Source organism: Zootoca vivipara, chromosome 15 (assembly GCF_963506605.1).
Source record: "Zootoca vivipara chromosome 15, rZooViv1.1, whole genome shotgun sequence".
In the NCBI taxonomy this organism is placed as follows: domain Eukaryota; kingdom Metazoa; phylum Chordata; class Lepidosauria; order Squamata; family Lacertidae; genus Zootoca; species Zootoca vivipara.
In genome coordinates this window covers 2,769,816-2,795,687 of record NC_083290.1, presented here as the reverse complement: position 1 = coordinate 2,795,687, position 25,872 = coordinate 2,769,816, and the positions used below count along the sequence as shown (strand labels likewise).

Here is a 25,872-nt window from a genome sequence, read left to right as displayed (position 1 = left end):
TCTTTCCCAACATCAGGGTCTTTTCCAGGGAGTCTCCTCTTCTCATGAGGTGGCCAAAGTATTGGAGCCTCAGCTTCACGATCTGTCCTTCCAGTGAGCACTCAGGGCTGATTTCCTTCAGAATGGATAGGTTTGATCTCCTTGCAGTATGTGTGGGAATGTATGTATGAATATTTCGGAGTCAGGGAGAGAGAAATCAAAGATTCCCTGGGATCTGCCTAACGTGGTATCATAGAGGGCGGGCATAGGCAAACTCAGCCCTCCAGATGTTTTGGGATTACCACTCCCATTATCCCTAGCTAACAGGACCAGTGGTCAGGGATGATGGGAGTTGTAGTCCCGAAACATCTGGAGGGCAGAGTTTGCCTATGCCTGATAGGGTGACGGAATACATTTAAGTCGGGCATCTTCTCTGCGGCAATGCCAAACCCGTGGGTCTAGAGGCGTTCTCTGTGCCGGCCCACCTGAAATTTATCTGTTGCATTTATTTATTGCATTTATATCCCACCTTTCCCTCCATTAATCCCCACAACAACCCTGTGAGGTAGGTTAGGCTGAGAGGCAGTGACTGGGCCAAGGTTCACTCTGTCCTAGCTTCGCTCCCACCAACGCATCCTGGGGTTTTCGCTTAGTTTCGCGCGGGGGCTGAGCATTCTCCCCACAGATCCCAAGCCCTCTAAGTGGAGCAGTTGGATGAAGAGGATCGGAAGCTGCCTTATGCCAGGTTGGGCCACTGGTCCATCTGGCCCAGTACTGTCTGCACTGACTGGCAGCGGCACATTCCTAGCCCTCCCTGGCAACGCTGCCCCCAAATTCATTGCAGACAAACAACATCTTTTTGAAGCCAGATTAGGCCTATAGTATGAGTCTGTTCTGCTAGAAGGCAGGCAGAGGGGCAGGAACATGTATCGGGAGGGTGCCATTGGCTCTCCTCTTTTCCCTCCTTACCGTTCATACTTTTCTTTATTTAGGGAACCCAGAAGCCAAAATGTCATTTAGCTCAATCCCCGGCTCTGCATGTAACTAGCCACTTTCCAGATCCCCTAGAGCAGAGCTTTCCTAACTGTGTGTCGTAACAGATGAGTGTGTTGACTGCTGTGTGCAGGTGTGTCGTGTGAATGCTCCCCCACACTCCTCCCGGGGCTGGAAAAGGGTTAGTTTAACCTCCGGTTTGCTAGTGAAACTGAATTACTGTGTCGCGAATTGATGCATGTCTAAAAAGTGTGTCACCAACAGGAAATGTTTGGAAAGCTCTGCCCCAGAAGTAACAATAGGCAAAATAACCCTTTGTAAATTTGGAAGGTGGTTGCTTTTCCCCCCTATCCAGGCTGTGAATGTCACTTCATGTGGGAATCTTAAGATTTCTATGAGTGATTCTACCCTCTTGTTGTGGCAGTATTTGTGAGGTTTCCTCATGTGGGAGTATTTCACGGGATGGCCCCAATTCTCATTCATTCTCTCTTTCTTTCTCAAATGCCTGGTGTAAGTGAACATGCGGTTGCATCTCTGATTGGTGGGGTGGGGTGGGGGCACCAGGGGAGGATTCCCGTCCCCGAGATTTTAGCTCGGGCGCTTGCGATCTCCCAGACCCGATCCCACCGCTGCTGCTGGCTGTAGCCCTGTTGTGTAATTCCGATTCCTTCCATTTCAGCAAATCCCACGTCCTTCTCAAGAAGAAAAAGTCGAGGAGAAAATAGAGGAGGAGAAGGCCGAGAAAACTGAGAAAAAAGAGGAAGAGAAAAGAGATGAAGTGGAAAAGGACGAAAAGGAAGAATCCAAGTGAGTCGTGTCGCGAGAAGCCGTAGCTCTGCACCAAGTGGCGGCGGCGGAGGGAAGCCAGTTTAGGCGCCTGCCTGGCAATGTCAAACCACAACTCCTGCCAGACCCCTGCCTGTCAGCCATGCAGGAGTTGGAGGTGAACAACATCTGGGGGGGCAGTGGCGGCACATGTTTCCCACCCCATCCGCCTGTGGAACTCTCTGCCACAAGAAGCAGTGTTGGCCACCCACTTCGATGGCTCAGAAACAGAATTAGGCAAATTCACGGGAGGAGGACACGGCCACTAGCCCGGATGGCTCGGCTCTGAATACCAGCTGCTGGAAACCACAGCAGGGGAGAGTCCTCTCGTGCTCAGATCCTGCTTGTGGGTTTCCCACCGGCATCTGGGTGCTGGCTGTGAGATCAGGATACTGGACTAGACGCGCTGTTGTCCTGACCCCGCAAGGCTCTCCTTATGTTCCTGTGCTTTAGCTGCTGCCTAGCGGACAGGAGTCAGGGGCCACAAGGTTGTGCGCATCTCTGCTTGCAGCTGATGTCCGCCACCTCTAACGACTATTCGCACCCATTAAATTTACTGCAGTTCCCGACTGTTGCGCATGCTGGTTGCTTAGAGCCCAAGGAGCAGCAGGCGCTGGGGCAGGGCCGCTTCCCTGACCTCTGGCCGGCCACGTTGCTTCCGCTTACCAGGAGGCGAGACGGCAAGGTCAAGGCATGGTCAAGGTCAAGGGTAGTGCAAACAGAATGGCAGGAAACTGGCTTGTTGTGCAAGAGCACCAGCTCTCCTTTAGTTATGCAATCAAGATGCATAATTGAACCTTGGTTGTGTTTGTGTGTGTGTGTCCCCCCCCCCTCTACTGCGCTTAAAACTCTTCAGCTTTTTCTGTGGTCTCTTTGTAACTTGCCTTGAGATGTAGCTAAAAGGCGATAAATGACTCATTGATCTGTTTTATGAAAAACACATTTATAAAAGGATTTGTATACCACTGTGTCATTGGTATATATGTCGTCTGCAGCAGTACAAACATAAAACTATACCAAGAAAGACCTTTAAATAGTTAGAAACAGGCACCAGTTAGTCATCGTGGAAATTAAATAATAATTATTAACAATAACCCCTTTGAGGAGGGTGTTGGTGTTGTTTTTACAGTCCAGCTGTATATAAATTGTATGAAATAAAACAATAAATTGATTTCCCCCCCCCTGTAAAATGGCAGCCCCTTTGGCACCTCTCACTTTGGGGGGGGAGAAGGGACCCGCTTCTTCCATGCAGACGCTTCGTGGCTCCGGATGTCATTCCTCTCGTCCCCTTTTCTTTCCCCCCCCTCAGGGAGAATATCAAAGAGAAGGACAAGGTTGAAGTTGTTCCCGAAGAGCCTGAGGAAAGGGAGCAGGTGGCCCCGCGAGGCCGGAAGACGGCCAACAGCCAGGGCCGGCGGAAGGGCCGGATCACCAGGTCGATGACGAACGAGGCTGCGGCGGCTAATGCCGCGGCGGCTGCCACCACTGAGGAGCCTCCGGCGCCACTGCCTCCGCCGCCAGAACCTTGTGAGTAGACACCCCGCAAAACAGTTGTAGGGCAGGGCAGGGCCATCCCTATGGTGAGCTGCAAGTGCCATGTGGTCTGCCCTGTACCTGCTATGCTAGCCAGCTGCCGTCAAGCGCAGCAGAGGGCACGGTGTTTTCACCGGTATTGGATCCAGCTAACAAAATGCCCCCAAATGCCTAAGCCAAGGACCTGTTCTCCCTTCCAAGCGCAGAATGAAAGGAAATTAAAATTTCCCACTCGTTGCGGAAGCAGCAGAGACCCCTGCTTTGCAGGTGGAAATTCCCGGTTTCGATCCGCGGCAGGACTGGCCAGCTGCTGCCGGCCGGTGCCAGACAACACTGAGCAGTCTGGCTCTGTAAGAGGCAGCTTCCTCTGTTTAAACCAGCCCTTTGTTCAGAACAGGGTGAGCGGCCTTTTAGAAGTGTGTGTGGGGGGGGATGTTTTTAGTGTTATTTTCCCCACTTGGTTTTAATGCATCTGTGTGGGTTTTGTTGGTGGGTGGGTGACCTTAGGCAAGATAAAGCAAGCAACACATTTTAAGAATAGGAATAAGAAATTGGTGTAAATACTGAGCCAAGAATTTGTCCTTCTAGCAGGAACAGTTCAGGGTTTGGGGCAGGGAGTCTCTCCCACAGCCTTACCTGGGGCTGCTATTGGGGACTGAAACGGCATTGAACTAAACAACAGCAACAATAACAACAACAACAACAATTTTATTATTTGTACCCTGCTGTCCATCTGACTGGGTTGCCCCAGCCACTCTGGGCGGCTCCTTATGGTGCCTCCCTTGGCAACAGAGGATAATAATATATAATAATAATAATTTATTATTTATACCCCGCCACTCTGGGCGGCTTCCAACCGAATATAAAAAACAGTACAGCATCAAACATTAAAAACTTCCCTAAACAGGGCCGCCTTCAGTTGTCTTCTAAAAGTAAAATAGTTACTTATTGCCTTGACATCTGCTGGGAGGGCGTTCCACAGGGCGGGTGCCACTACCGAGAAGGCCCTCTGCCTGGTTCCCTGCAAGAGGAGACTGCTTTCTGCCAGGTCAGACTCTTTGCTCATCTAGCGCAGCACGGCCTGCTCTGGCTGGCAGCAGCGCTCCACAGTCTCACACAGGGAAGCATCTCATCCTCTCTTTTTTACCTGGAGGTGGTGGGGATTGAGCCTGGGACATTCTTCATGCAAAGCAAGTGCTCTGAACCACTAAGCTACATAGTACCTCCCCGATAATCCAGAAATGATTAATGGTACAGCGGTTAGAGTGCCGAACTAGGACCTGGGGCACCAGGATTCACATCCTCACTCAGCCACGAAGCTGCCTTTCTCAGCCTTCCCTACCTCAGAGGGTTGTTGGGGGAATAATATGGGTGTTGGTGGTGGAGAACTTTGTACGCCACCTTGAGCTCCTTGGGGAGGGAAAGGTAGAATATAAAGGCAATAAATAAGCACAAAATGAAAACTGAGAAGATAATTCACCTCCCTAAACCCAGACCTTCAGACAGCAACAGACAAAAATTATTTTAAAATGCCTCTCCCCGCTTTGCTTCCTTCACTGTGTAAATGCTTTCCATGCAGATGTGCTCTGAAAGTTTTGTCTTATGTGTGAGGGTCTGCCTTGTCTGTCTTGTCCTAATTTTAAGAGCAGCAGGCCAATAAAACAAGCGAACGAGGTCACTCCGTCTGTGGAGACGTGGCGTCGGTGGCCTTGATGCATTAAAGAAATTCAGTGAATACTTCCCTCTTTACAATGGCCTCGGGACTGTTGACTCCGGTCTGTGGCCCCCCCATAGCGAATAAAAGCTCTCCGCAGTTATTTCCTTCAAAGAAAAGGATGACGCCCTGTCATTCTGCGCTCAGGAGGTCGCCCATTTATTTGTCTGTAAAGAGACAAGAAGAATCCAGATAACCGTCAGTATTGAAAAGCAAGTCCATTATAAATATATTGCCATCTTAGCTATATAGGAAAGGTGCTGGTTTATAAATATATGTAAACTGGAGGGGAAATGCATCGCAGATGCCCTTTCCTATGCAAAAAGCCTCCGATTGTCGTAAGCTTGTGTGTGTGTGTGTGTGTGTGTGTGTGTGCGTGTGTGTGTGTAAAAAAACAGTGACCCAAAATGGGTGCCATTTGATGAAGCTGAATGCTGGAAGATTCGGGAAGAAAGCCCGTCTTCATGCAGCACAGAGTTAATCTATGGAACTCCCTCCCACAGGAGGCAGTGATGGCTACCAACTTGGATGGCTTTCAAAGAGAATTAAGACAAATTCATGGATATCAGGGGCTACCAGCCCGTATGTTCTTCCCTCCACTGTAGGAGTCCTGATCCAACAGGACTTTTCTTACGTTCTTATGGAACTTCCAGGTCCAGTGGCAGTCTATCTAGATTCTTTTTTTAAAAAAATAATTTTTATTGGATTTTATAGACAGAAGAAAAAGAAGAAGAAACATGGAAAAATACAAAAAAGGAAAAATATTGGGCAATTTCAACAAATCTTATTCCCCCCCAAATTCTTCACATATCAATAACAATAAAATAGAAAAAGAAAAAAAAGACAAAGATAAAAATGAAAATGAAAAAAATTCAACTCTATTACTTCAAATCTAAACATTTTGGACTTCCTCATTCCCCCTTCTTGAGTTCTAAATATTACACTAACTCTTGCAGTTCCCAATTTTAAAATCACATTCTTTTTTCTAGGTTGTGACTTCTTTATTGCTAATAACCCTTCACACTTCACATTACTATTATTTGACTACTAATCTCTACCCTTTACCCCAAAATATTCCAATTTATCTATCAAAATCTTTTACCCCCTATTATTCCCACCCACAAAACAAAATCTGTCCCCCTTTCCTTGGAATCGGTATCTCCAGAGGCATCAGCCAGTTCCTTAATACATTCCGAATTCAGACCATTTTTTATCTATCAATACAAAGTAATACAGGACTCCCTCAACCCACTCCTAATCTGTCCCAATCCAAATTTTGCTGAACCCTTTCCTCAGTCTATCTAGATTCTTAGGGCCATTTGGCCCTTGCGAGAACCCAAGGCTGGGCCTGTTCCAGCAGCCAGTCTCGTATGGATTTTCAGCCTCACAAACTCAAAATGTTTCGTGTGGGCTCTTTGATAAAGTGATGCTTAAGGAGAAAACCTCCTCTCACACCCTGGCACCCCTCCAGTGCGGCTCCCTTTGCACTCACAGGGGATCTCATGTCCTCCCTTTCTCCCCTTCAATTGCACTCGCAGGGGAGTTCTCTCTCTCTCTCTCATTCTACCCTTCCCTGGCAATCGCAAGGGATCTCTCTTCCTCTTCCTCCCTCCCTCTCTTTCTCTCTGCCCCTTGCTTTTTGATGTAATAGGAACCGACTCTCTCCTGCTGTCACTGGGCATGGTTCCCGAATGGCCTCAGCAGGCCTTAATGTAAACAGATTAATAGATTACGCTGAAACCGCAAGTCTTGGCCCTTTCGCCATCTGACGGGCTCTCCCGCCTCTCTCTCTCTCTCTGCTCTGTTTCAGCTTCAGCAGAGCCGGTGGAGACCTCCCGCTGGACGGAAGAAGAGATGGAAGTTGCGAAAAAAGGTAAAAGCACCTTTTCTTTTTCAAGATTGGGCGAGTGTGTCTTGTACAATGCGAAGAGATTCTTTGTTAAACTTTTTTACGACAGCCAGGAACCCTTTTTTAAAAATCAGACCACTGATCCATTCAGATCAATGTTGTTAGCACTGGCAGGCAGCATCTCTCCACGGTTTCAGACTCAGGGCTCACTCCCAGCCCTACCTAGAGATGCAGAGGGGCCTGTAGATCCCTGGAACCTTCTCATGCAAAGCCAGGTGCTCTGCCATTTTCTGGCTTCAGATTCCAGAGTCTGTCATTTTCAAATAATTCCCTGAACCGGATGAAACAGACTAGAATAGAAAGATAGAGTAGGAAGTGACCCCGGGGATCATCTAGTCCAACCCCCTGCAATGCAGGAATATGCAGCTGTCCGTTAGCGGGGATCAGACCTGCAATGGGACTGTCTCTTCTTCCCCAAACCAACTCACGGTGTTTTGTTAGTCCTCTAAAACCCTGAGGAGATTAGGCTGTTCCGGGTGTCAACATTTCAGTTTTATGAAGTTGGTTGCCTTGCAGCGATAAAGGCCACTCTTGACATTACCTGGGCTGAAAACCTGTGTGTTGATCCACCTTGGTGGCCTTGGGTGCCTTGCCATCCTTAACGCTTCTTGCAAACCTTTGAGGCTTAACTCGGCAGATATTCTGAGTTGCATAAAGTGGGAACTCCCTTGTAATCAGATACCAGAGGTGAGTTCCTGGCAGATATTTATATGTGGGTGAAGAGAGAGGTTTGGGTCCTGTGTGGGAAGGAGAACGTTAAAAACGTGCCGGTTGAGTTGGAGAGAGGCAGTGTGGCGTAGTGGTTAGGGTATCAGGCTAGATTTGAGTCCCCACTCCGCCGTAAAGCTCGCCGGGTGCAGCCGCCACTTGCCTCTCAGCCGAAGCTCTACCTCACAGGGATGTTGTGAGGGGGAAATGGGGAGAGGTAGAACCAAGGTCTTTTATGCAGGAAATGTGGGATATAACAGAAACTAATAATACAAATCACCATTGTCTGTCCATAATTAAAAACACAAAACAATTTAGGACACCTGCTCTTGCTGTTCGCTTGCTGGCACCTCCAGCTGAAAGGGCCCCAGGGAACATCAGGTGCATTTGTATCTAGACAAGTGGGGACTGCAACAAAGTGTTGCAGTATATCTCCGGTCCTGACATGGGGAGTGGAGAATCTCAAGCCCCCCACTCCCAGAGGCGGGGGATGAATTTGGTCCTCCAGGTCCCTCTACCTGATCCTTGGGACTGTCCCCAACCCACAGCACCCCCTCTGAGTGCTCCCGTCTGGCCACAGTGCGTCCGTGAACCACAGTCACGCCTCTTTGCTTGTGAGACGTGTTTAGCAATGCCCATTCGCGGAAACTTTTGCATGGCTGGAATGGAGAACGGTAAGAGAGTCCCGTCCGTTGCCCCGCCCACCTTTTCCTCTGGTTACGCCCACCCCTGGCATGTGGCCCTCGGAACGTTGCCCACCTGGGGGTGTGGACCTTGGTCTGCCACACCTTCTCCAGTCCTCTTTTCCCTATCTTCCAGGTGATTCCTAGCGATTACTGAGCACCCCCGTGTTGGACTGCTTTTTTTAGGGGGTGGAGTTTGCCCCCTTCGGTTTGCCTTTGGAGATTTTTCATTTACTTTTTTTTGTTTTGTTTCTCCTTCTGCAAACATGCAAGCATCTTGTTTTCCCCCTGAATATGCTGACTTGCTGTTTCACCCCGGACCCATTCTCTCTCTCTCTCTCTCTCTCCACTCCTATCAGCACGGAGACACCAGTTTTGTTATCCGTAGGATAACCCAAAAAGTTTTGGTCCTGTAGAAAGAGGATCAGGTCCTGCCCGAGGAGTCTTTTTCTACCATTTTCACCTGGAAAGGTCTTTTTGCTCTGTTTTTTCGCTCCCACCATCTCTCTCTCCCCCTCCCCTTCTCTCTTTTGCCTCTCTATGCTTAATACGGGTTGGGGTATGGGGAGGGGGGGGAGGTTTAGCAGCTTTACAGCCCAGGGAGAATTAGGTTATGTCAACCAGGGAGACGGCATGATCCAGCAGATAAGCTCCCGGCGCTGCGGGGTCAAGAGAGCTGAGTTTTTTCCCCTTTTATTCTTGGCGCTGACATGGAATGACCTTAAAAGCGTCATGCACTTCCCCCCTCTCCCCCCCTGCCCTCCCAGCCGCCTCTGAGCATGTCAGTTTCGCTGTGTGGGAAAGGAGGCCAATTCTCATCTTCAGAGGAGAGAATTGCCAGCCTCAGGTATCCTCCTTGGTTGGTTTGTCCAACGCTCTTGTCTTCTTGGGAGGAGTATGGGAGTCGTGCGACCCGCTGGGGATTCATTCCTGCGCCCTGATTTCTCAGCGGGATAATTAATCTGCATTCAGAGCTTCCCGTGGGGTCATTTATTTATTTTTAATTATTATTATTATTATTATTATTATTATTATTATTATTATTTATAGCCCGCCCAGCCACTCTGGGCGCCTTCCAACAAAATATTAAAATACAATAATCTATTAAACATTAAAAGCTTCCCTAAAGAGGGCTTGCCTTCACACGCCACTTGGTTTTAAGCTGCTTTGTTAAAAATAAAATGCTCAAAGCAGTTTGCAGAGAGGAGAAAACGATAAAATGATCGGTTAAAGGTGATAAAAAAAAACAGCTCTATAAAACATTCAGAAGGTAAAACAAGCTAAAAACAGATTAAAACACACATGAGCATTCTGCACACATTGGTGGGCTTGCCTAAACATAAATGTTTTTAGCAGGCGCCGAAAAGAGCACAGCTGCCTGACATCAATAGGCAAGGGGTTCCAGACTGTAGGTGCCGCCACGCCAAAAGGTAGAATTCCTTCAAATGTGGAAAGGGTATCATGCGATGCTTGTAAGAGAGCCAGCTCTGCAGATCAGAGCAGCTGTGTGGGGTCAGGCGATCTGGTAGGTCAACTGGTCCCAAGTTGTTAAAGATTTAATAGACTAAGAGTAACACCTTGAACTTGGCCTGGAAGCAGCTTGGCAATCGGCGCCGGTCTCTGAGCACAGGTGCTCCATGCTGAAAGATAGCTCAGTCGGTAGAGTCTCTCAGAATCTCAGGGTTGTGGGTTTGAGCGCCACTCCCTCTGTGGAGAGGGGAGTCCTGTGCGTCTTAATTTGTAGTGTGCAAGATAAAATCCCGCCAAACAGCGTAGAATTTTTCAGGGTCCTCCAAACCTTTGACAACATGTGTTGTTGTTTTTTTCTTTTTTTCCCTCCAGCTCACACTAAACTCATCATACTTTTATACCATGCATGTCCAACAGGTAGATCGTGATCTACTGGTAGATCACTGGATGTCTGTGGTAGATCACTGGCAGATCACTGGCTCCCCCCAAAGAAGCTCAAGAACTTTGGGTTGCCAAAAAAAATCTCAACATTTTTGCCCTGAACCCCCCCCCAAAACGGGTCTTCTTCCTCCCTAAAAAGCTCAACAACTTCACCCTGAACCCAAAAAACAGGGCTTTCCTTTCCCAAAAAAGCTCAACAACTTTCACTTGAACCCCCCCCCCCAAGGGGTAGATCACTGCCAGTTTTTAACTCTGTAAGTAGATCACAGTCCCTTGGGAGTTGGCCACCCCTGTGTACCATAGCAAATCGCTCTGATACCTGCTTTCAGGAATGGCAACCTATGACTATTTTAATTAAATGAAAATCTGAAAGGCTGCAGGTTTGTAGGCCTGCATCCTGAGTTGTGTTGCTGTTTTTTGAAGCAAATAAACCTTTGTATATACCCTGAGGGGAAAAAAGCCCAGAGGTGTCTTGTAAATAAATCACATTCTTCTCTTTGACCAACCTCAGTGCTTAACCCCACCCCTCCAACGCAGTTTTGAAAGCCAGAGATTTTTGCAGTGATGATTCCTTTTTATCAAAAAAAAACCAACAACTGTCTCTCTTTTCTGTTTCCGACAGGGTTAGTGGAACATGGGCGCAACTGGGCAGCCATTGCCAAGATGGTGGGAACGAAGAGCGAGGCCCAGTGCAAAAACTTCTACTTCAACTACAAGAGGAGACACAACCTCGACAGCCTCCTTCAGCAGTACAAGCAGAAAGTGAGCAGGAGAAGGAGTGGGGGGGAGAGTCACAGAATCGCAGAACTGTAAAGTTGGAAGGGACCCCAAGGGCCATCTAGTCCAACCCCCTGCAATGCAGGAATCACAGCTAGAGAATCTCGTGACACCCAACCTCTGCTTGAAAACCTCCACCGGAAGAGAGTCCGCCACCTTCCGAGGGAGCCTGTTTTGCCGCTGAACAACTCTTACCCTCAGAAAATTCTTCCTGGTGTTTAGTCAGAATCTCCCTCCTTGCAGTCTGAGGCCATCGGGTCTGGTGGCAGCCCTTCAGATACTGGTCAGCCTTGGTTCAAGCGCTGGGGCGGGGGGCAAGGAGTGTGCAGGCAATAGCAGGGACGTTTTCCGTCTGGTTTGGGAAACCAGAGCCAGGCTCCAAGAGAGGGCCTTCCTCATCTCGAGTCAGAGCCATCGGTCCCTCTGGCTCAGTATTGTCCACACTGACTGGCAGCAGTTCTCCAGTTTCACACAGGGAGGGTGTCTCCCAACCCCCTCTCTAGGAGGTGCCAGGGATCGATCCTGGAACCTTCTTCACGCAGAGCAGGGCCTCTGACGGAGAGCCACGGACCCTCCCCTCTAAAAGCAAAGTAGTTGTTCTAGTCCTCGTGATAAAGTTGGTTCAAACATAGGAAGCTGCCTTGCACTGTACGTGAAATAAATGAGCGCAACTAACTTAGCACAATTAAAATTCAATAGCCCTTGGTTGGATAGAACCCTTTATATTTTAGTGGTACACTTTTTTTTTAAAGAACAAAACCCTAAGATCTTGGCTGTACACTCCCCCCAAAACGTGACGTGTGAAGAAGCCCTTGTGATGTAGTCAGGAGAGTGTTCTGGGTTTGGTGCTGGGTTAAGGGGTTAAAACCATAGAGCTGGGGAAAATCTCTAGCCTAACCAATGAGCGTGTGTCTGTCTGTCTGTCTGCACCCATATATATATATATATTTGAGTAACCACCCTCCCCTTATTTTTCCGCCTTTTTTAGTCTTCTCGAAGGCCCCGCGAGGAGCGCGAAGTCTCACAGTCTGAAAGCGTGGCATCGACAGTCTCCGCGCAGGAGGACGAGGACATCGAAGCATCCAACGAGGAAGAGAACCCAGAAGACAGTGAAGGTGACTCTAAATCCCAGCTGCATTTGCAGCTTTCGCTTCCCTTTCGATCGGGAAACGAGGGGAATGGGATGATGGGAGTTGTAGTCCGTGAGCCTTGGGAGTGCCCATAGGCTCCTATCCCAGGGCTCTATGCTTCTGGACTCCCATCAACCCCCACTCCTGCTGCTGTTGTACTCCCAACTCCCACCGGCCCCAGCCAGAGTGGCCAAAGGTGAGTCATGAAGGGAGCTGTAGCCCAGCACTATCAGAAGAAGTCCAGGTTCCTCACCTCCTGAGTGCAAAAAGTAGAGAAGGCTGCAGTAGCCAAGAGCAGAGCAGGATACTCCACAAACCAGGGTTGTTATTATTACTTATTTATCTATGAAAAGATTTGTATATCGCTGTACCTTTTAAAAAAATGAAAGCGGTTTACAAAAAAAAAAAGTGGAACCTTATAATAAAGCCATAAGGAGCTTAAAAACAGGCCTCAATTAACCACTTTGGGTGGGTGTATTCTTAACCTGGGCATTTGGCGGAATACAAAAATGTTTTAAGCAGGCATTTAAAAGTTGGCACAGAGGGTGCCTGCCGAATCTCTAGTAGCAGAGTGTTCCACAGGACGGGGCCCGTGACACCCAAGGCTCAGTTTATTGTTCTCAAATGAGCCTCACCACCTGGGGGGGGGGATGACCAGCGACACGCCTACGGGTGATCTCTGTGATCGAGCTGGGGTATTAGGGGGTCAGGCAGAGGTAGGACTGAGCTTTCATCACCTTGGGTAGGGTAGCTGTCGTGGTCTGGCTTGGTGCAGTTGCAAGAGCACAAAGTCGACTATGTCTACCCCCCTCCAGTGCTTTTCCCCCCAAGGGGGTACTCAGGGGCACACAGAACCGGCACCACTTTCCGTTGTTAAAAAGTGTGGCACTTGCTATTTTTATAGGCGGAAAGCACTGACCACACCCCATTGACCAGAGCCTCGCCAGTGCTCTCCTCTCTTGAGAGTGCGTTGCCCGGTAATCGTCTGGCATCCCGTTAAAGCTCCTTAATTACCGTTCGGATGCTTACACCCGACTTAACGCATTTTCAGGTGCTGAAAATAGCTCCGACACCGAGAGCGCGCCGTCTCCTTCGCCGGCGGAGGCTGCCAAGCCCATGGAGGAGGCCCCTCCCGAGAACGTCTCTTCCGCTTCCAGGATGACCAACGCCGAGGCTGCAGAGCAGGAGCCCCCGGTGAAAACAGCGCCCGGGGCCTCCCCTCCCTCAGCAGCCCAGAGCGCCAAGCCAGTAGCCGAGAGCGAGAGCCCTGAGCTGCAGGTGAAGGAAGAGGCGGGGGCCGAGGCGGAGGAATCCATGGAGGCCGAGAGCGGGAGCCAGCTTGCCGACACCAAGCCCGCCCTCCCTGCGCACCCCAAAGTGGAGCCCGTGGAGCCCGAAGCGAGGCTTCCGGAAGACGTCCAGGTGAAGACGGAGAGCGATGCCAAAGAGCGGGAAGAGGAGATGATGGCCAAGGAGAAGCCGGAGCCGGAAGGGATGGACTTTGGCTTGGCCCAGGAGGCTAGCGTCCAGAGGATGGAGCCCACCTCGGACAACGACTCGAGCGCCACTTGCAGCGCCGACGAGGATGTGGACGGAGAACCCGACAGGCAGAGGTAAAAAGATCTGCCGCCCGGTCGAGGGCTGGAGAGTTTTCACAAATAATTGGCGCTACTGACTGGCCAGATGAGGAGTGGGCAGGAGCCATTCTGGCCCGCTGTGTGCCACCCGCTTTGCCATCTTGCCCACCTAAGTTGGATAGGCGAGCAATGCAGTAGTATGTTCCCAATTTAGAGCAGGGGTTGGGCTCCTCCATCCTGTGTGCCAAGCCTCACCTGCCAGAGGTTCAGATTTGGCCTTGCTCGGAAACCCCTGCCCCACACCTGACATTGTATGTGACGTCAGGTGTGGGGCAGGTAGAGGCACGCCTGGCAGCGCACAACCAAATGGACTCCCCATTGTGCTTTCGGAGATATGCTCTTGCACAGCGTGGGGAGTTTGTGTGCTGTCCGGGGAACCATCTCCAGTTGTTTCCTTCCGCCTTCCTCTCCAGGGTTTCGGTGCCGTCTGCGATACGCCCAGCCCCTCTCGGTGTAATGGAAAGTTTCCTCTCTCCCGCTCAGGGTTGGCTTGGAAGCCATCCATGGAACGGTCTTAGTTGGGCTTGCCCTGGAGAGGGTGTTAAATGTCAAAGCTATTGAGTTGCTCTGTTTCCATTTTTTTTTCGTGCCAAGAGTATTGCAGAGAACCTTCCCTTCTAGCCAGTGGGGGGGGGGGGGAGAAATTCTGCTGTTGGTCCATAAAGGTCCCAGACCAGCCTGCTGCAATCAGCTACCCGGAAGACATTTCCCTTTTTCTTGTTAGTTAGGGTTGCCACCCCAAAAGTTGTTAATCTTTTTTTTAAAACAAAAAACACCAAAATAACACTCTAGGACAAAGTGCCACCTTTCAGAAATTTCTCCCAGACGTCAGTTCCAGGAAAATCTGGATGTATGGCAGTCCTATTTTTAGTAATAATATTGCTTAATTAATGGTACCCTGTTTTTATCCTACCGTTCCTCCAAGGAGCTCAAGGTGGCATACATAGTTTTCGTCTCCCCAATGGATCATTTCTTTCCCCCTTCTTTTTCTTTCCTCAGTGACTTCTCTTCTTTTTTTAAAAAAACTCATTGGTTTCATAATTTCTAGCAAATCCAATAATTGCAACACAACAAATTGAGCATTTCAGAAACAATTAGGTACGTCAGTCAGTTGAAGACTCTGCCTTATGTAATTATCTGCATTTGCCTCTTTCACTCTTTTTGGTTTAAACGAGTCCTGCCCTAAACAGATCAAGCCGTTCCAATTTCCAAATAAGAGTGTATTGAGTTGGTGATGCTCTACCATTATCCTTTATCTTCCTATATAATATTTGTGTAAGGAAAAAACCCCCGTCATGCTGCAGTTCATGTGCCTGCCAGCTGGCGGGGTTGATGAGCAATGTAAGTAGGGGCAGCAACAGCCCCAAGTGTTAACATTAAATACTGCAGTTATTCCAGGGTAAACTTAATCCGCTTTCTTACCTCCCTTCGCTGTTCTCAAATTTTTGTGTTATTTTTTCTGCACATGCAATAGTTCCGTTTCCCCCTCCCCCGCTGTGTGTTCTGATGTCATTTCCTTCCCCATCCAGAATGTTTACGATGGACTCGAAGCCTTCCCTGTTGAATCCCACCGGGCCCCTCCTTGTGTCGTCCGCGATAAAACAAGTGCCGATGGACTTGCAGCAGCTTCAGCACCGGGCGGCTGTGATACCACCCATGGTACGTTCCGTTCCGCACGGCGCTAGGGATCCCCTTGACCAGGAAGGCCGCCCCTAGCTCGGCAGAAGGGTACCCATCATTCCTGGCAACATGGGTAGTGGTTAGGGTCGAAGGGAGCTTGGGAATGCAGCAGCGCCAGGACCCGAGGGAACAGGAAGGCTTTTGATCAAACCAGACCCACGTTAAATGCAGTGTCAGACAGAGGTGGCGCTGTGGTCTAAACCACTGAGCCTCTTGGGCTTGTCGATCAGAAGGTCGGTGGTTCGAATCCCCGCAACAGGGTGACCTCCCATTGCTTTGTCCCAGCTCCTGCCAACCTAGCAGTATGAAAGCACGCCAGTGTGAGTAGATAAATAGGTACCTCTGCGGCTGGAAGGTAAACGGCGTTTCCGTGCGCTCTGACACTCATCACGGTGTCCCGTTGTGCCAGAAGCAGTTTAGTCCTGCTGGACACATGACCCGGAAAGCTGTCTGTGGACAAACGCCAGCTCCCTCGGCCTGAAAGCGAGATGAGCGCCACAACCCCATAGTCACCTCTGACTGGACTTAATCGCCCGGGGGTCCTTTACCTTTTTGCATCGCCAGGCAATTTGGGCCTCGAAAATCCAGGCAGAAATTTTGTAAGGATCTGTGTCTGGAAGCTAAGCTCTCCTTTTGATGAATACATGGCTTCCGATTGGCTCCATGCAGATGTCCTCCAAGCTGAATCCTGACAAGACAGAAGTACTGTTTCTGGTGGGCAGGGAATGGGCAGGTGTGGGGGACTCCCTGGTCCTGAATGGGGTAACTGTGCCCCTGAAGGACCAGGAGCGCAGCCTGGGAGTCATTTTGGACACACAGCTGTCCATTGAAGCGCAGGTTAATTCTGTGTCCAGGGCAGCTGTCTATCAGCTCCATCTGGTATGCCGGCTGAGATCCTACCTGCCTGTGGACTGTCTCACCAGAATGGTGCATGCTCTTGTTATCTCCTCCTTGGACTACTGCAATGTGCTCTATGTTTGGCTACCTTTGAAGATGACTTGGAAACTGGAACTAATCCAGAATGCAGCAGCAAAACTGGTCCCAGCGAGTGGCCACCGGGACCATATAACACCGGTCCTAAAGGATCTACACTGGCTCCCAGTATGTTTCCGGGCACAATTCAAAGTGTTGGTGCTGATCTTTAAAGCCCCAAACGGCTTTGGCCCAGTATATCTAAAGGAGCATCTCTACCCCCATCGTTCAGCCCGGGCACTGAGGCCCAGCGTTGAGGGCCTTCTGGCGGTTCCCTCCCTGCGAGAAGTGAGGTTACAGGGAACTAGGCAGAGGGCTTTCTCAGTGGTGGCGCCCGCCCTGTGGAACGCCCTCCCGTCAGTTATCAAAGAGATAAATATTTTACTTTTAGAAGACATCTGAATGCAGCCTTGCACTGGAAAGTTCTTAATGGTTGTGCTTTATGTTTTGTTGGGAGCTGCCCAGAGTGGCTGGGGCAACCCAGTCAGGTGGGCGGCATATGAATAATAATATAATAAAATTATTATTAAGCTGTTGGAAGCTCTCCTTACGATGAATAAGTGGCTTCCGATTGGCTCCGCACAGATGTCCTCCCGAATCCGCTCCGAGCCCTTTTTTGCTTTCCTTTTTTACAATCCGAGTGTCGTGCAAATTTTATGAAATGAGCCGAGTCCGTTTCCTTCCCCCTCCTCCTTCTCTGCAGGTCTCTTCTACTCTGCAGGGGCTCCCCATGAGTGGCTACACCCTCTTCCAGCAGCACATCAAGGCCATGCACAAATCCACCATGCTGGAAGAGCGGCAGCGGCAGGAGACCATGGAGGTGGATTGCCGGAGGCCAGGCAGCCCCTGCGGCCCATCCAAGAGCCCAAACGTCGAGTGGGACGGTAGGTGATTCTGATTTTATTAGGAAGCTGCCTGGTACGGAGTCAGACCAATGGGCTGCCTAGCTCAGTGTTGCCTACTCTGACTGGCAGAGGCTATCCAGGGTTTCGGAGCAGGTGGGACATTCCTAGCCCTCCCTGGAGATGTCAGGGATCAAAGCTGGGACTTTCTGTGTGCAAAGCAGATGTTCTACCCCTGAGCTGCAGTCTTGCCCCGTAAAAAAATTAGTATGCTCGTACCTTGGCTCTTGAACCTCTTGGTACTCGGACATTTTGGCTCCCAAATGCCACAAACTCTGAGGTGAGTGTTCCGGCTTTCGAATGTTTTTCGGAAGCCTAAGGAGAGCGTTCTACAAACGGGGAGCCACTGCAGAAAAGGCCCCGTTCTCGTGTTGCCACCCTCCAGACCTTTCGTGGCTCCGTTGGGTGACACCCCCTGATGCTTGGAATAAAAAGGGGGGGCTGTAGTTTGCCTGCAGTCTCTGCAATCCCCAGCCTGACTTCTGCTGCTTTCCTTTCCACAGGGAAGTCCGTTGCCTACATGCCTTACGCCGACGTCAAGCGAGCCATGGAGCAGGAGGCCCAGATGCAGAGCGCGGTGGTGAGGTCAGCCTCGCCTTACCGCCTGTCTCCGAGGGAGGTCAGCAAGGTCTCCCCGCAGCCTGACATGAACGCCGCTCGCTACAGCGTCCCCCCAGGTATTTTTGGCGCAGCCGACTGTGCTCCCCCATTTGCTTGCTGGGAAGATCAGGGTAGGTAGGTTTGTTGATGATTGGGTTCTTGGAGCCTGGTTTAATTAATTTAAAATTTATTATTATCATCATCATACCCCAAAGAATGAATAAAACAGTGAAATTACCGGTAAATGATAGAATCCTAGAGTTGGGAAGGGACCCTGAGGGTCATCTAGTTCACCATGCTCTGAGCTAACCATTTGGAGAATTATTGGGCGGGGGTTATTGAGTTGTTGTTTTTATTTTGATTATGTATTTTGTGGTTTTATGTTTCGATTTTATTCTGTGAACCGCCCTAAGACCTCCGGGTATAGGGCGGTACAGTGGTGCCTCGCTTAACGAATGCCCTGCTTAACGAAATTTTTGCTTAACGAAAGGTTTTTTCTAGCGGAGGTTGCCTCGCTAGATGAATTCGTTTTCGTCTAGCGAATCGCGGTTTCCTATAGGAATGCATTGAAATTCAATTAATGCGTTCCTATGGGCAAAAAAAAATCAAAAAAAAATCAATGCATTCCTATGGGATTCGCTAGAATTTTTCCGTTATAAGAAAAGACCCGTGGAACGAATTAATTTCGTCTAGCGAGGCACCACTGTATATGAATTCTATGTATCTGGGCAGGATTGCGGAAACAAAAATGTTTTTAGTAGGCGTCAGAGAGAGTGTCTGCCAGCCTGATGTCAATAGGCGGAGAATTCTGAGTGCAAGTGCTTCCACACTGAAATATTGATTTCTTGTTCTTTGTTGCATTCACTTGAATATTTAGGATCCATGCTTTTGTGACCCATCTCAAGGCAGCCTGCAAAATAAAATGCCATAAAACCAGTTGATAAATATCTGTGAAACATAATTTAAAACATGGGTAAAATTGCAATAGATACCAACTGGTGACAGGGAAGGAGGAAGGACCACAGCCGAACGCTTTGAATGCAGAAGGTCCCGGGTTCAAATCCTGGCGTCTCCAGGTCGAACTGGGGGGGGGGACCTCAACTGAAACCCTAGGGAGCTGCTGCCAGTCGGTGTAGTAAGCAATCCTGAGCTGAGGGCTCGGCACTGTATAAGGTAGTGTCCCGTGATCCTGCCAGTCCTGATATGGGTTAAGCCCCATTCAGTTTAGCGAGAATTTCCTTTCACTAAATGAGCATAGCGTTGGGCTTTGAATGTAGTTTTTGAATGCACAATTTCACTTCCTGCGATTCGGGTTTTCAGATGAATCACAGGCACTCTCGAAGCTTAAAAACAGCAAATTTAAAACATATTTCTACAGATGTGAAAACTTGTTAAGTCAAAGCTTTTTGATTATAGCTAGAAACTTGGAAAGCGTACAGAGCACGGCTCATCATTCAGTTCTGATAATTGTTCGTTTTCTTTTAAAATGGTGCAGAACACACTGCCCAGATTACTCAGCCTGTTATTTACGGAGGCCTTTCCCTTCTCTCTCCCTCCCCTCTTTCCAAGTTCTCCAACCTGCTCCTCATCAAGTCATTAGCAACCTACCTGAAGGGGTCCGGCCCCCAACCACACGGCCAACCAGGCCGCCGCCCCCCCTGATCCCGTCCTCCAAAACAGTGGTGCCATCGGAGAAGCCTTCCTTCATCATGGGAGGGTCCATCTCGCAAGTAAGGCCGGGGACGACCACGACTTTGTATTAAGGGGGCTCATTTTAGTAACATACCATACTGGGGAGACGGCTAGCCTTACCCTGTAGAACAGGGGGCTTAAATGGTGATACGCAAGAAGCAACAAGGGAGGTCCGTTGCGGCCCTCGCTTACCGTTTCGTCTGATGGCTGCCGAGCGATTGCAAGTGGGGCCTCTGCAGCAAAATGTTGCTGTGCGAAGTTGCTCCTGTACCTGATTCCAGTCGTCCAGTCCTCAGACTCCGCAATCAGCATCTTGAGGCCCTTCTCTCTCTGCCTCTGCAAGAGATATTTGGAGAACAGTCCTTTTCTGCTGTGTTGTGCAAAAACATTCAGAAGGTACCAGGACGCAGAAGCCTGGTGTGTATGCGTGAATGATTTTGCACACGCATACATGCAGCTATTCCTTGGCAGGGCAGGACGCGGCTGGTCAGTGCTGCTGCTGTATCTGTTTATATTTTGCTTTTTTCCCAGGGCTCGAGGCGGCTTGCACAAATCAAAACAAGACAGGGGGGGGGGAGGGATGCAAAAGGCTAAAAACATAAAAAGGATCACAGTTAAAATGCAACAGGGCTCTAACAAAATTAAAGCAATATAAAAACACGTCTGTTAAAACGAGATAGTTAAAACAGCACAGCACTATTAAAAACCCTTTCCATTAAAAACAACCAGCAGGCACGGTGCTAGGGCTTTTTGCGCCCTAGGTTAAATCACCTTCTGGCGCCTCCCCCCGGCATAGGCGGGAGGGCGCTGAGCTCTCATTTCGGCTTGTGCGCCTCCCGCCTATGGAGGGGGCGCTGTGAGCTCTTCAGCGGCCGCGGCAGCAAGCGAGCGTCGGCGTCGGCAGCAACAGCGCCCATAGCTGAAGGCTTCAGCTACGGGCGCTGCCACCACCACCGCTCCCTCGTTGCTCCCGGCGCTGGCGGCAGCACTGGTGGCCGGCGGGCAGGTTCGACAGCGCCCCCTCCATTTCAACGCCCTGGGCCAAGGCCTAGTTTGCCTAAATGGAGGCGCCGGCCCTGACAACCAGCCCCCCAAAGGCTTCTGTTATAAAGCAGTGATGGAGCCAGCCTGGCTTGTCTGCTGAGGGGCTTCTAGATTCTTGGAGGAGCCACCGAGAATGTTCAGTTCCGCTCTTGTTTCTGCATACCAGCCAGCAGCGTGATCCGCTCTGTCCTGGCTTCAAACTGAATTAACACCACATTTTTTGCTTTTCTCCCCATCCGACTTCCAGGGAACGCCGGGCACTTACTTAACGTCCCACAGCCAGACATCTTACAGTCAAGAACCAGCTAAGCCCTCTGTGGGATCAATCTCTCTAGGGCTGCCGAGGCAACAGGAATCTGCCAAACCAGGTAAGTGGTGCTGAGGGGTGGGGTGGAATCTAGTTTCTGCTCCAGTCTCTGGTGTGAAGTGGGGGGGGGGAAGGGAACCCAGTGTTTTCTTGTGAATGGTTCTAATGCATAATTACCTGGCTGTCGTCTGTATGTTCAAAGAATGGTCCCCATGTGGCCAGCCGGGAGTCAAAAGCAAAACCTGTCTTTAGAACATGTGAACAGGGGAGCAGCCCTGCAGGATCAGGGCCAGGACGCCTACAGTCCAGCAATCTGTTCCATGCTATTTTCTGCTTCCCCACATGCACCGCCTTCCTCATTTAATCCCCACAACAACCTTGTGAGGTAGACTCAGAGGCAGGGACTGGCCCCCACGTTCGCACCCAGGGAGCTTCATAGCCAAGTGGGAATTTGAACCCTCGTCTCCCAGGTCCTAGTCTTTTTTTACTGTATATATATCTACAAGCAATTTATTGATTTTATAATAACAAAGGGGGGGAAAGGAAAACATCATAAACACATTTTTAAACCATAATTTTTTGCTTGACTTCCCTCCACTCCCCCTCTTGGTTCCATTGTTTTATGCTTGTTCATGCACATCCATAAAACCTTATATTCTTAGCAGTCCAATTTTAAAACCTTCTTCATCTTACTACAAGTGACTTTTAAAAGTTATACTAATGTAGAAATCTAGACACAAAGCTTAAGGAATATGCATTAAACATTTGCCCTTTTTAAAGGAAAAAAAAACCCCCAAAATTCAAAGTCCTCTTTCTTTCTTTCTTGGGTTTCAAATTATCTAATTTGTCCTGCATAGCTCGATAATTTATTTTGCCAGTCTTCTTTATCTTCTTTGGCCAAGGCTTCTTCCTTCTGTAGGGACGGGCTGGTCTTGGCCTGGCATCCACTCTCAAATACAGGAACAGAGTCTTTCGCTCTATAAGTCCATCAAGTCCTGCACATCTCAATATCATAACTTCAGTTTTTTAAACAACAATCATTTTCAACATTCTCTTCAAATCTTTATCTGTCTTTTCCCAGGCCTTTTAAATAATTTTACATTGCCACCACATAGAGTAACCTCTTTTACTTTTTGCCCTCCCTTCCTCCTCAGGTCCTAGTATGACACTACACTAAACTGGCTCCTATTATTTTGTTTTGCTTCAAAAGGTGATGTGCCAATTAATGAGCAAGTGACTCGTGTGTCATAGAGAGGAACCGACTTCCCTTGTTTAGATGGCATCACTCAGCTGGTCTTTGTTGAAAGAGTGCCATACTATACATTTTTGACTCTTTTTTTTTAAGGGGGTGGGTAGCGTTCCTAGCTTGGAAGGCTCGGCTGCTTGAGTCTCTGCACCTGTTTATAAAGGCCTGGAAACAGCCCGTTATATATTGCTTGCCATTTTTGCGAGTTTGAAAAGCACGTGTGTTCCAAATGCTGGCTAGAAACCTCATACATCCGTCTCCTTTCTTCCCTTTAAAAGCTTCCATGCCGTACATCAAACAAGAAGAATTCTCTCCCAGGTGCCAAAACTCGCAGCCCGAGGGCCTCTTGGTCAGAGCCCAGCATGAGGGAGTGGTTCGGGGTAAGTTGTCTGAGATCCGCTGCTTCGGCCGGCAGGAACTGCTTTACGCTGAATGAGCCACCTAGCAGAGATGATGATCATAGAATCATAGAATCATAGAGTTGGAAGAGACCACAAGGGCCATCCAGTCCAAGCCCCTGCCAAGCCGGAAACACCATCAAAGCATTCTTGACATATGCCTGTCAAGCCTCTGCTTAAAGACCTCCAGAGAAGGAGACTCCACCACACTCCTTGGTAGCAAATTCCACTGCCGAGCAGCTCTTACTGTCAGGAAGGTCTTCCTAATGTTTAGGTGTAATCTATGATGATGATAATAATAATAATAAGTTTATTATTTGTGCCCCGCCCATCTGGCTGAGTCTCCCCAGCCACTCTGGGCGGATCCCAATCGAGTATCAAAACAATACAGCATTAAATATTAAAAACTTCCCCAAACAGGGCTGCCTTCAGATGTCTTTTAAAAATAGGATAGCTGCTTATTTCCTTGACATCTGATGGAAGGGCATTCCACAGGGCGGGTGCCACTACTGAGAAGGCCCTCTGTCTGGTTCCCTGTAACCTCACTTCTCGGAATGAGGGAGCCACCAGAAGGCCCTTGGTGCTGGATGAGATTAATAATAATTTATTATTTGTACCTCTGCCACAGGAGGGGGATTTCTGCATAAGCTGGGGTTTGGACTAGGCAACCTTCGGGGTTCCTTCCAGCTTTGCCAATTGACGAATCACATGCTTGTAAGAAACCCCAGCCCTTAACAAGAAGGAAGGCCAAGTTGCAGGAGTGGGGATCCTCTTCATTTTGGGTGAAAGGGAGTAATAGGGAGGGAGGGAGGGAGATACCTAGGAAAAAGTAGTTCTGGGTGCATGTTTGGGTGTGCTGCATTTCTATGAGTGGCACTGAATCTGTACCCTCAACTAGGTACGGCGGTGACCCTCCAAGAAGGAAGCATAACCCGAGGGACCCCGGCCAGCAAAGTTTCTGTTGAATCCATGCCTACCTTGCGAGGCTCCATCACTCAGGTATCTCCTTCTGTCTTGTGATGTTGCTGGACCCAAGGGAGGGGGGCAGTTTCCAAAACCATCACTTGGGTTTTCATGATTTTCAGGAAGAAGGCACCCACCCCCCACCCCCAGTTTGGTCCCTGGTGTCTTGACGTAGAACCAGGGGAGGCCCCCTGTCTGATTATGATAGTAGAAGAAACCATAATATTTTGCTGCTGCTGTTGTTTCCACATTTTAAGTAGCAGAATTCAGCAATGATCAATATCTCGAAATGGCGCCTGTAAAAGCAAATCCTATACAAAGCATTCAGACACAACATAAATACAGTAGAGATGAAAAGCTCAACAAATAAACACCACAACAAAACAACCCTCACATGTGCTAATACAATCACCAAAATTCTTCAGATGCACATTCCCACTACACAAACTTGGGTCTCCAGGCGTTTTTGGACTACAACTCCCATCATCCCTAGCTAGCAGGACCAGTGATCAAGGATGATGGGAACTGTAGTCCCAAAAACAGCTGGAGACCCAGGTTTGGGAAAGCCTGCGCTACACAGAACTAAGTAAACGCACAACATCCACCTAGCCCAATCACTCTAATTGACATGACTCTGTACACTCAGTTTTCCACTTCAGTGAAACAGCCCCAAACATTCAGCCACCGTCTAATCGAGTCTGTGAGAGCCAGGAGTATAAGGCCTGTCTTGGAGAGCAATTGTTCTAGAGGAGGCGACTTCCTCCATTTCCATTTCTAGGGGCTGGCTTGGCCCAGTGCCCGAGTTCCTAGCTCCCTTTGCTTTCGTTGCAGGGGACGCCAGCTCTGTCGCAGTCGGGGATTGCAGCCGACGTGCTGCTAAAGGGAACCATCACTCGCCTGGCCACGGAGGACAGCAGCCCGGAGAAGTGCCGGGAAGAAGCCGCCGCCTCCAAGGGCCACGTCATCTACGAGGGCAAGAGCGGGCACATAATAACCTACGACGGTAAGTCTCAAGCTCAGGGCGCCATTGGTGTCTGGCGCAAGACGTCCCACGACTGAGGAGCAGTGATGCTAGTCCAGTGTTTCTCAAACTCCTGTCACCAGCTGCTGCAGGACTACAACTTCCATCATCCCTGACCATGGGTGATGGGAGTTGTAGTCCAACCCCAGCTGGGGACCCAAGCTTCAGAAACACAGTGCTACCTGGGAGAAATTCCCAGGTGTGAAAAAAAGGTTATTTATGTATGCCACTACTGAGGCCCATGTTTTGTTAGCCCAAAAGTGGAAAGCGAGCGAAGTCCCAACTAAAGATGAATGGCAACTTAAACTGATGGAATATGCGCAGCTTGCAGACCTAACTTAGAGAATAAGAGAACGAGAAGAACATATGTTTAAAGAAGATTGGAAAATGTTTATTGAATATACAGTACGGTGGAAATTGTGTACATTTGAAAACGTGGGCAGCATTAAGACAAATTCAACAGTGTAAATAAGTTTTGGCATATTATAAAATATGCGGGGATTTATGTTATGCAAAATGAGCTATGGAAAGAGAAAGAAGGGAAGTCATTGATATTTTAAGGTTGTTAAATGAATATGTTAAAATGTAAAACAGAAAATTTAACAAAAATTATAGAAAAGAGAAAGAAACACAGTGCCAGTTACTGAGCATTGAATGGGGCGGGGGGTAACACTAGTTGACCAGTCTTGACTTGATGGGCGATGCTAATAGCTAAGCGTCACCTTGGGAGTGGCATTACATGGCAACAAAAGAGCCACTTCAATATCCCTCCCCATGTTGTTTCTGCCGGTGTCCTGACCCACGTTTCTGCATTTTTGACAGCAATCAAGAATGTCCGCGAAGGGACCCGGAGCCCACGGACTGCTCACGAGATGGGGCTGAAGCGGACGTACGATGCGATGGAAGGCAACATCAAGCAAGGGATGTCGATGAGGGAATCTCCTGTCTCCGCACCGTTAGAAGGTGGAAGGCCTGCCACGCGGCGCTTTTTCGTTTCTCGCCAGATACTTAGAACCTGCCTCTCAGTGCGCATAATCCAAGGGTCGGCAAATTTTTTTAGCCATGGGCCGGTCCACTGTCCCTCAGACCTTGGGGTGGGACAGAGAAGCGGCACCAGGGGTGGGGGCCTGGAAGAAGAGGCGAGGGGGCCAAGTAGTTCTCCTCCCCAGCCCCAGCCGCTGCACTTAACTTCCCAGGGGCTACCACCACCACCACCACCGCTGCTTCTTCTTCTTGTGGGTAGACCGA

General features: G+C 49.2%; 1 protein-coding gene across 4 annotated transcripts in view; it reads left to right on the top strand.

Moving 5' to 3' along the window:
• Nucleotides 1-25,872, top strand: part of NCOR1 (nuclear receptor corepressor 1) — a 101,437-nt gene that overhangs the window by 46,887 nt on the left and 28,678 nt on the right. For all 4 annotated transcript variants that reach the window (XM_060283060.1, XM_060283061.1, XM_060283059.1 and 1 more), the window contains exons 16-30: nucleotides 1,652-1,779; nucleotides 3,107-3,324; nucleotides 6,855-6,917; nucleotides 10,878-11,017; nucleotides 12,021-12,147; nucleotides 13,214-13,775; nucleotides 15,329-15,458; nucleotides 17,155-17,335; nucleotides 17,857-18,030; nucleotides 19,523-19,683; nucleotides 20,937-21,057; nucleotides 22,521-22,622; nucleotides 23,539-23,639; nucleotides 24,435-24,606; nucleotides 25,447-25,587. In XM_060283060.1, coding sequence (XP_060139043.1) covers nucleotides 1,652-1,779; nucleotides 3,107-3,324; nucleotides 6,855-6,917; nucleotides 10,878-11,017; nucleotides 12,021-12,147; nucleotides 13,214-13,775; nucleotides 15,329-15,458; nucleotides 17,155-17,335; nucleotides 17,857-18,030; nucleotides 19,523-19,683; nucleotides 20,937-21,057; nucleotides 22,521-22,622; nucleotides 23,539-23,639; nucleotides 24,435-24,606; nucleotides 25,447-25,587 — 2,521 coding nt within the window. The remainder of the gene's footprint in view (nucleotides 1-1,651; nucleotides 1,780-3,106; nucleotides 3,325-6,854; nucleotides 6,918-10,877; nucleotides 11,018-12,020; nucleotides 12,148-13,213; nucleotides 13,776-15,328; nucleotides 15,459-17,154; nucleotides 17,336-17,856; nucleotides 18,031-19,522; nucleotides 19,684-20,936; nucleotides 21,058-22,520; nucleotides 22,623-23,538; nucleotides 23,640-24,434; nucleotides 24,607-25,446; nucleotides 25,588-25,872) is intronic.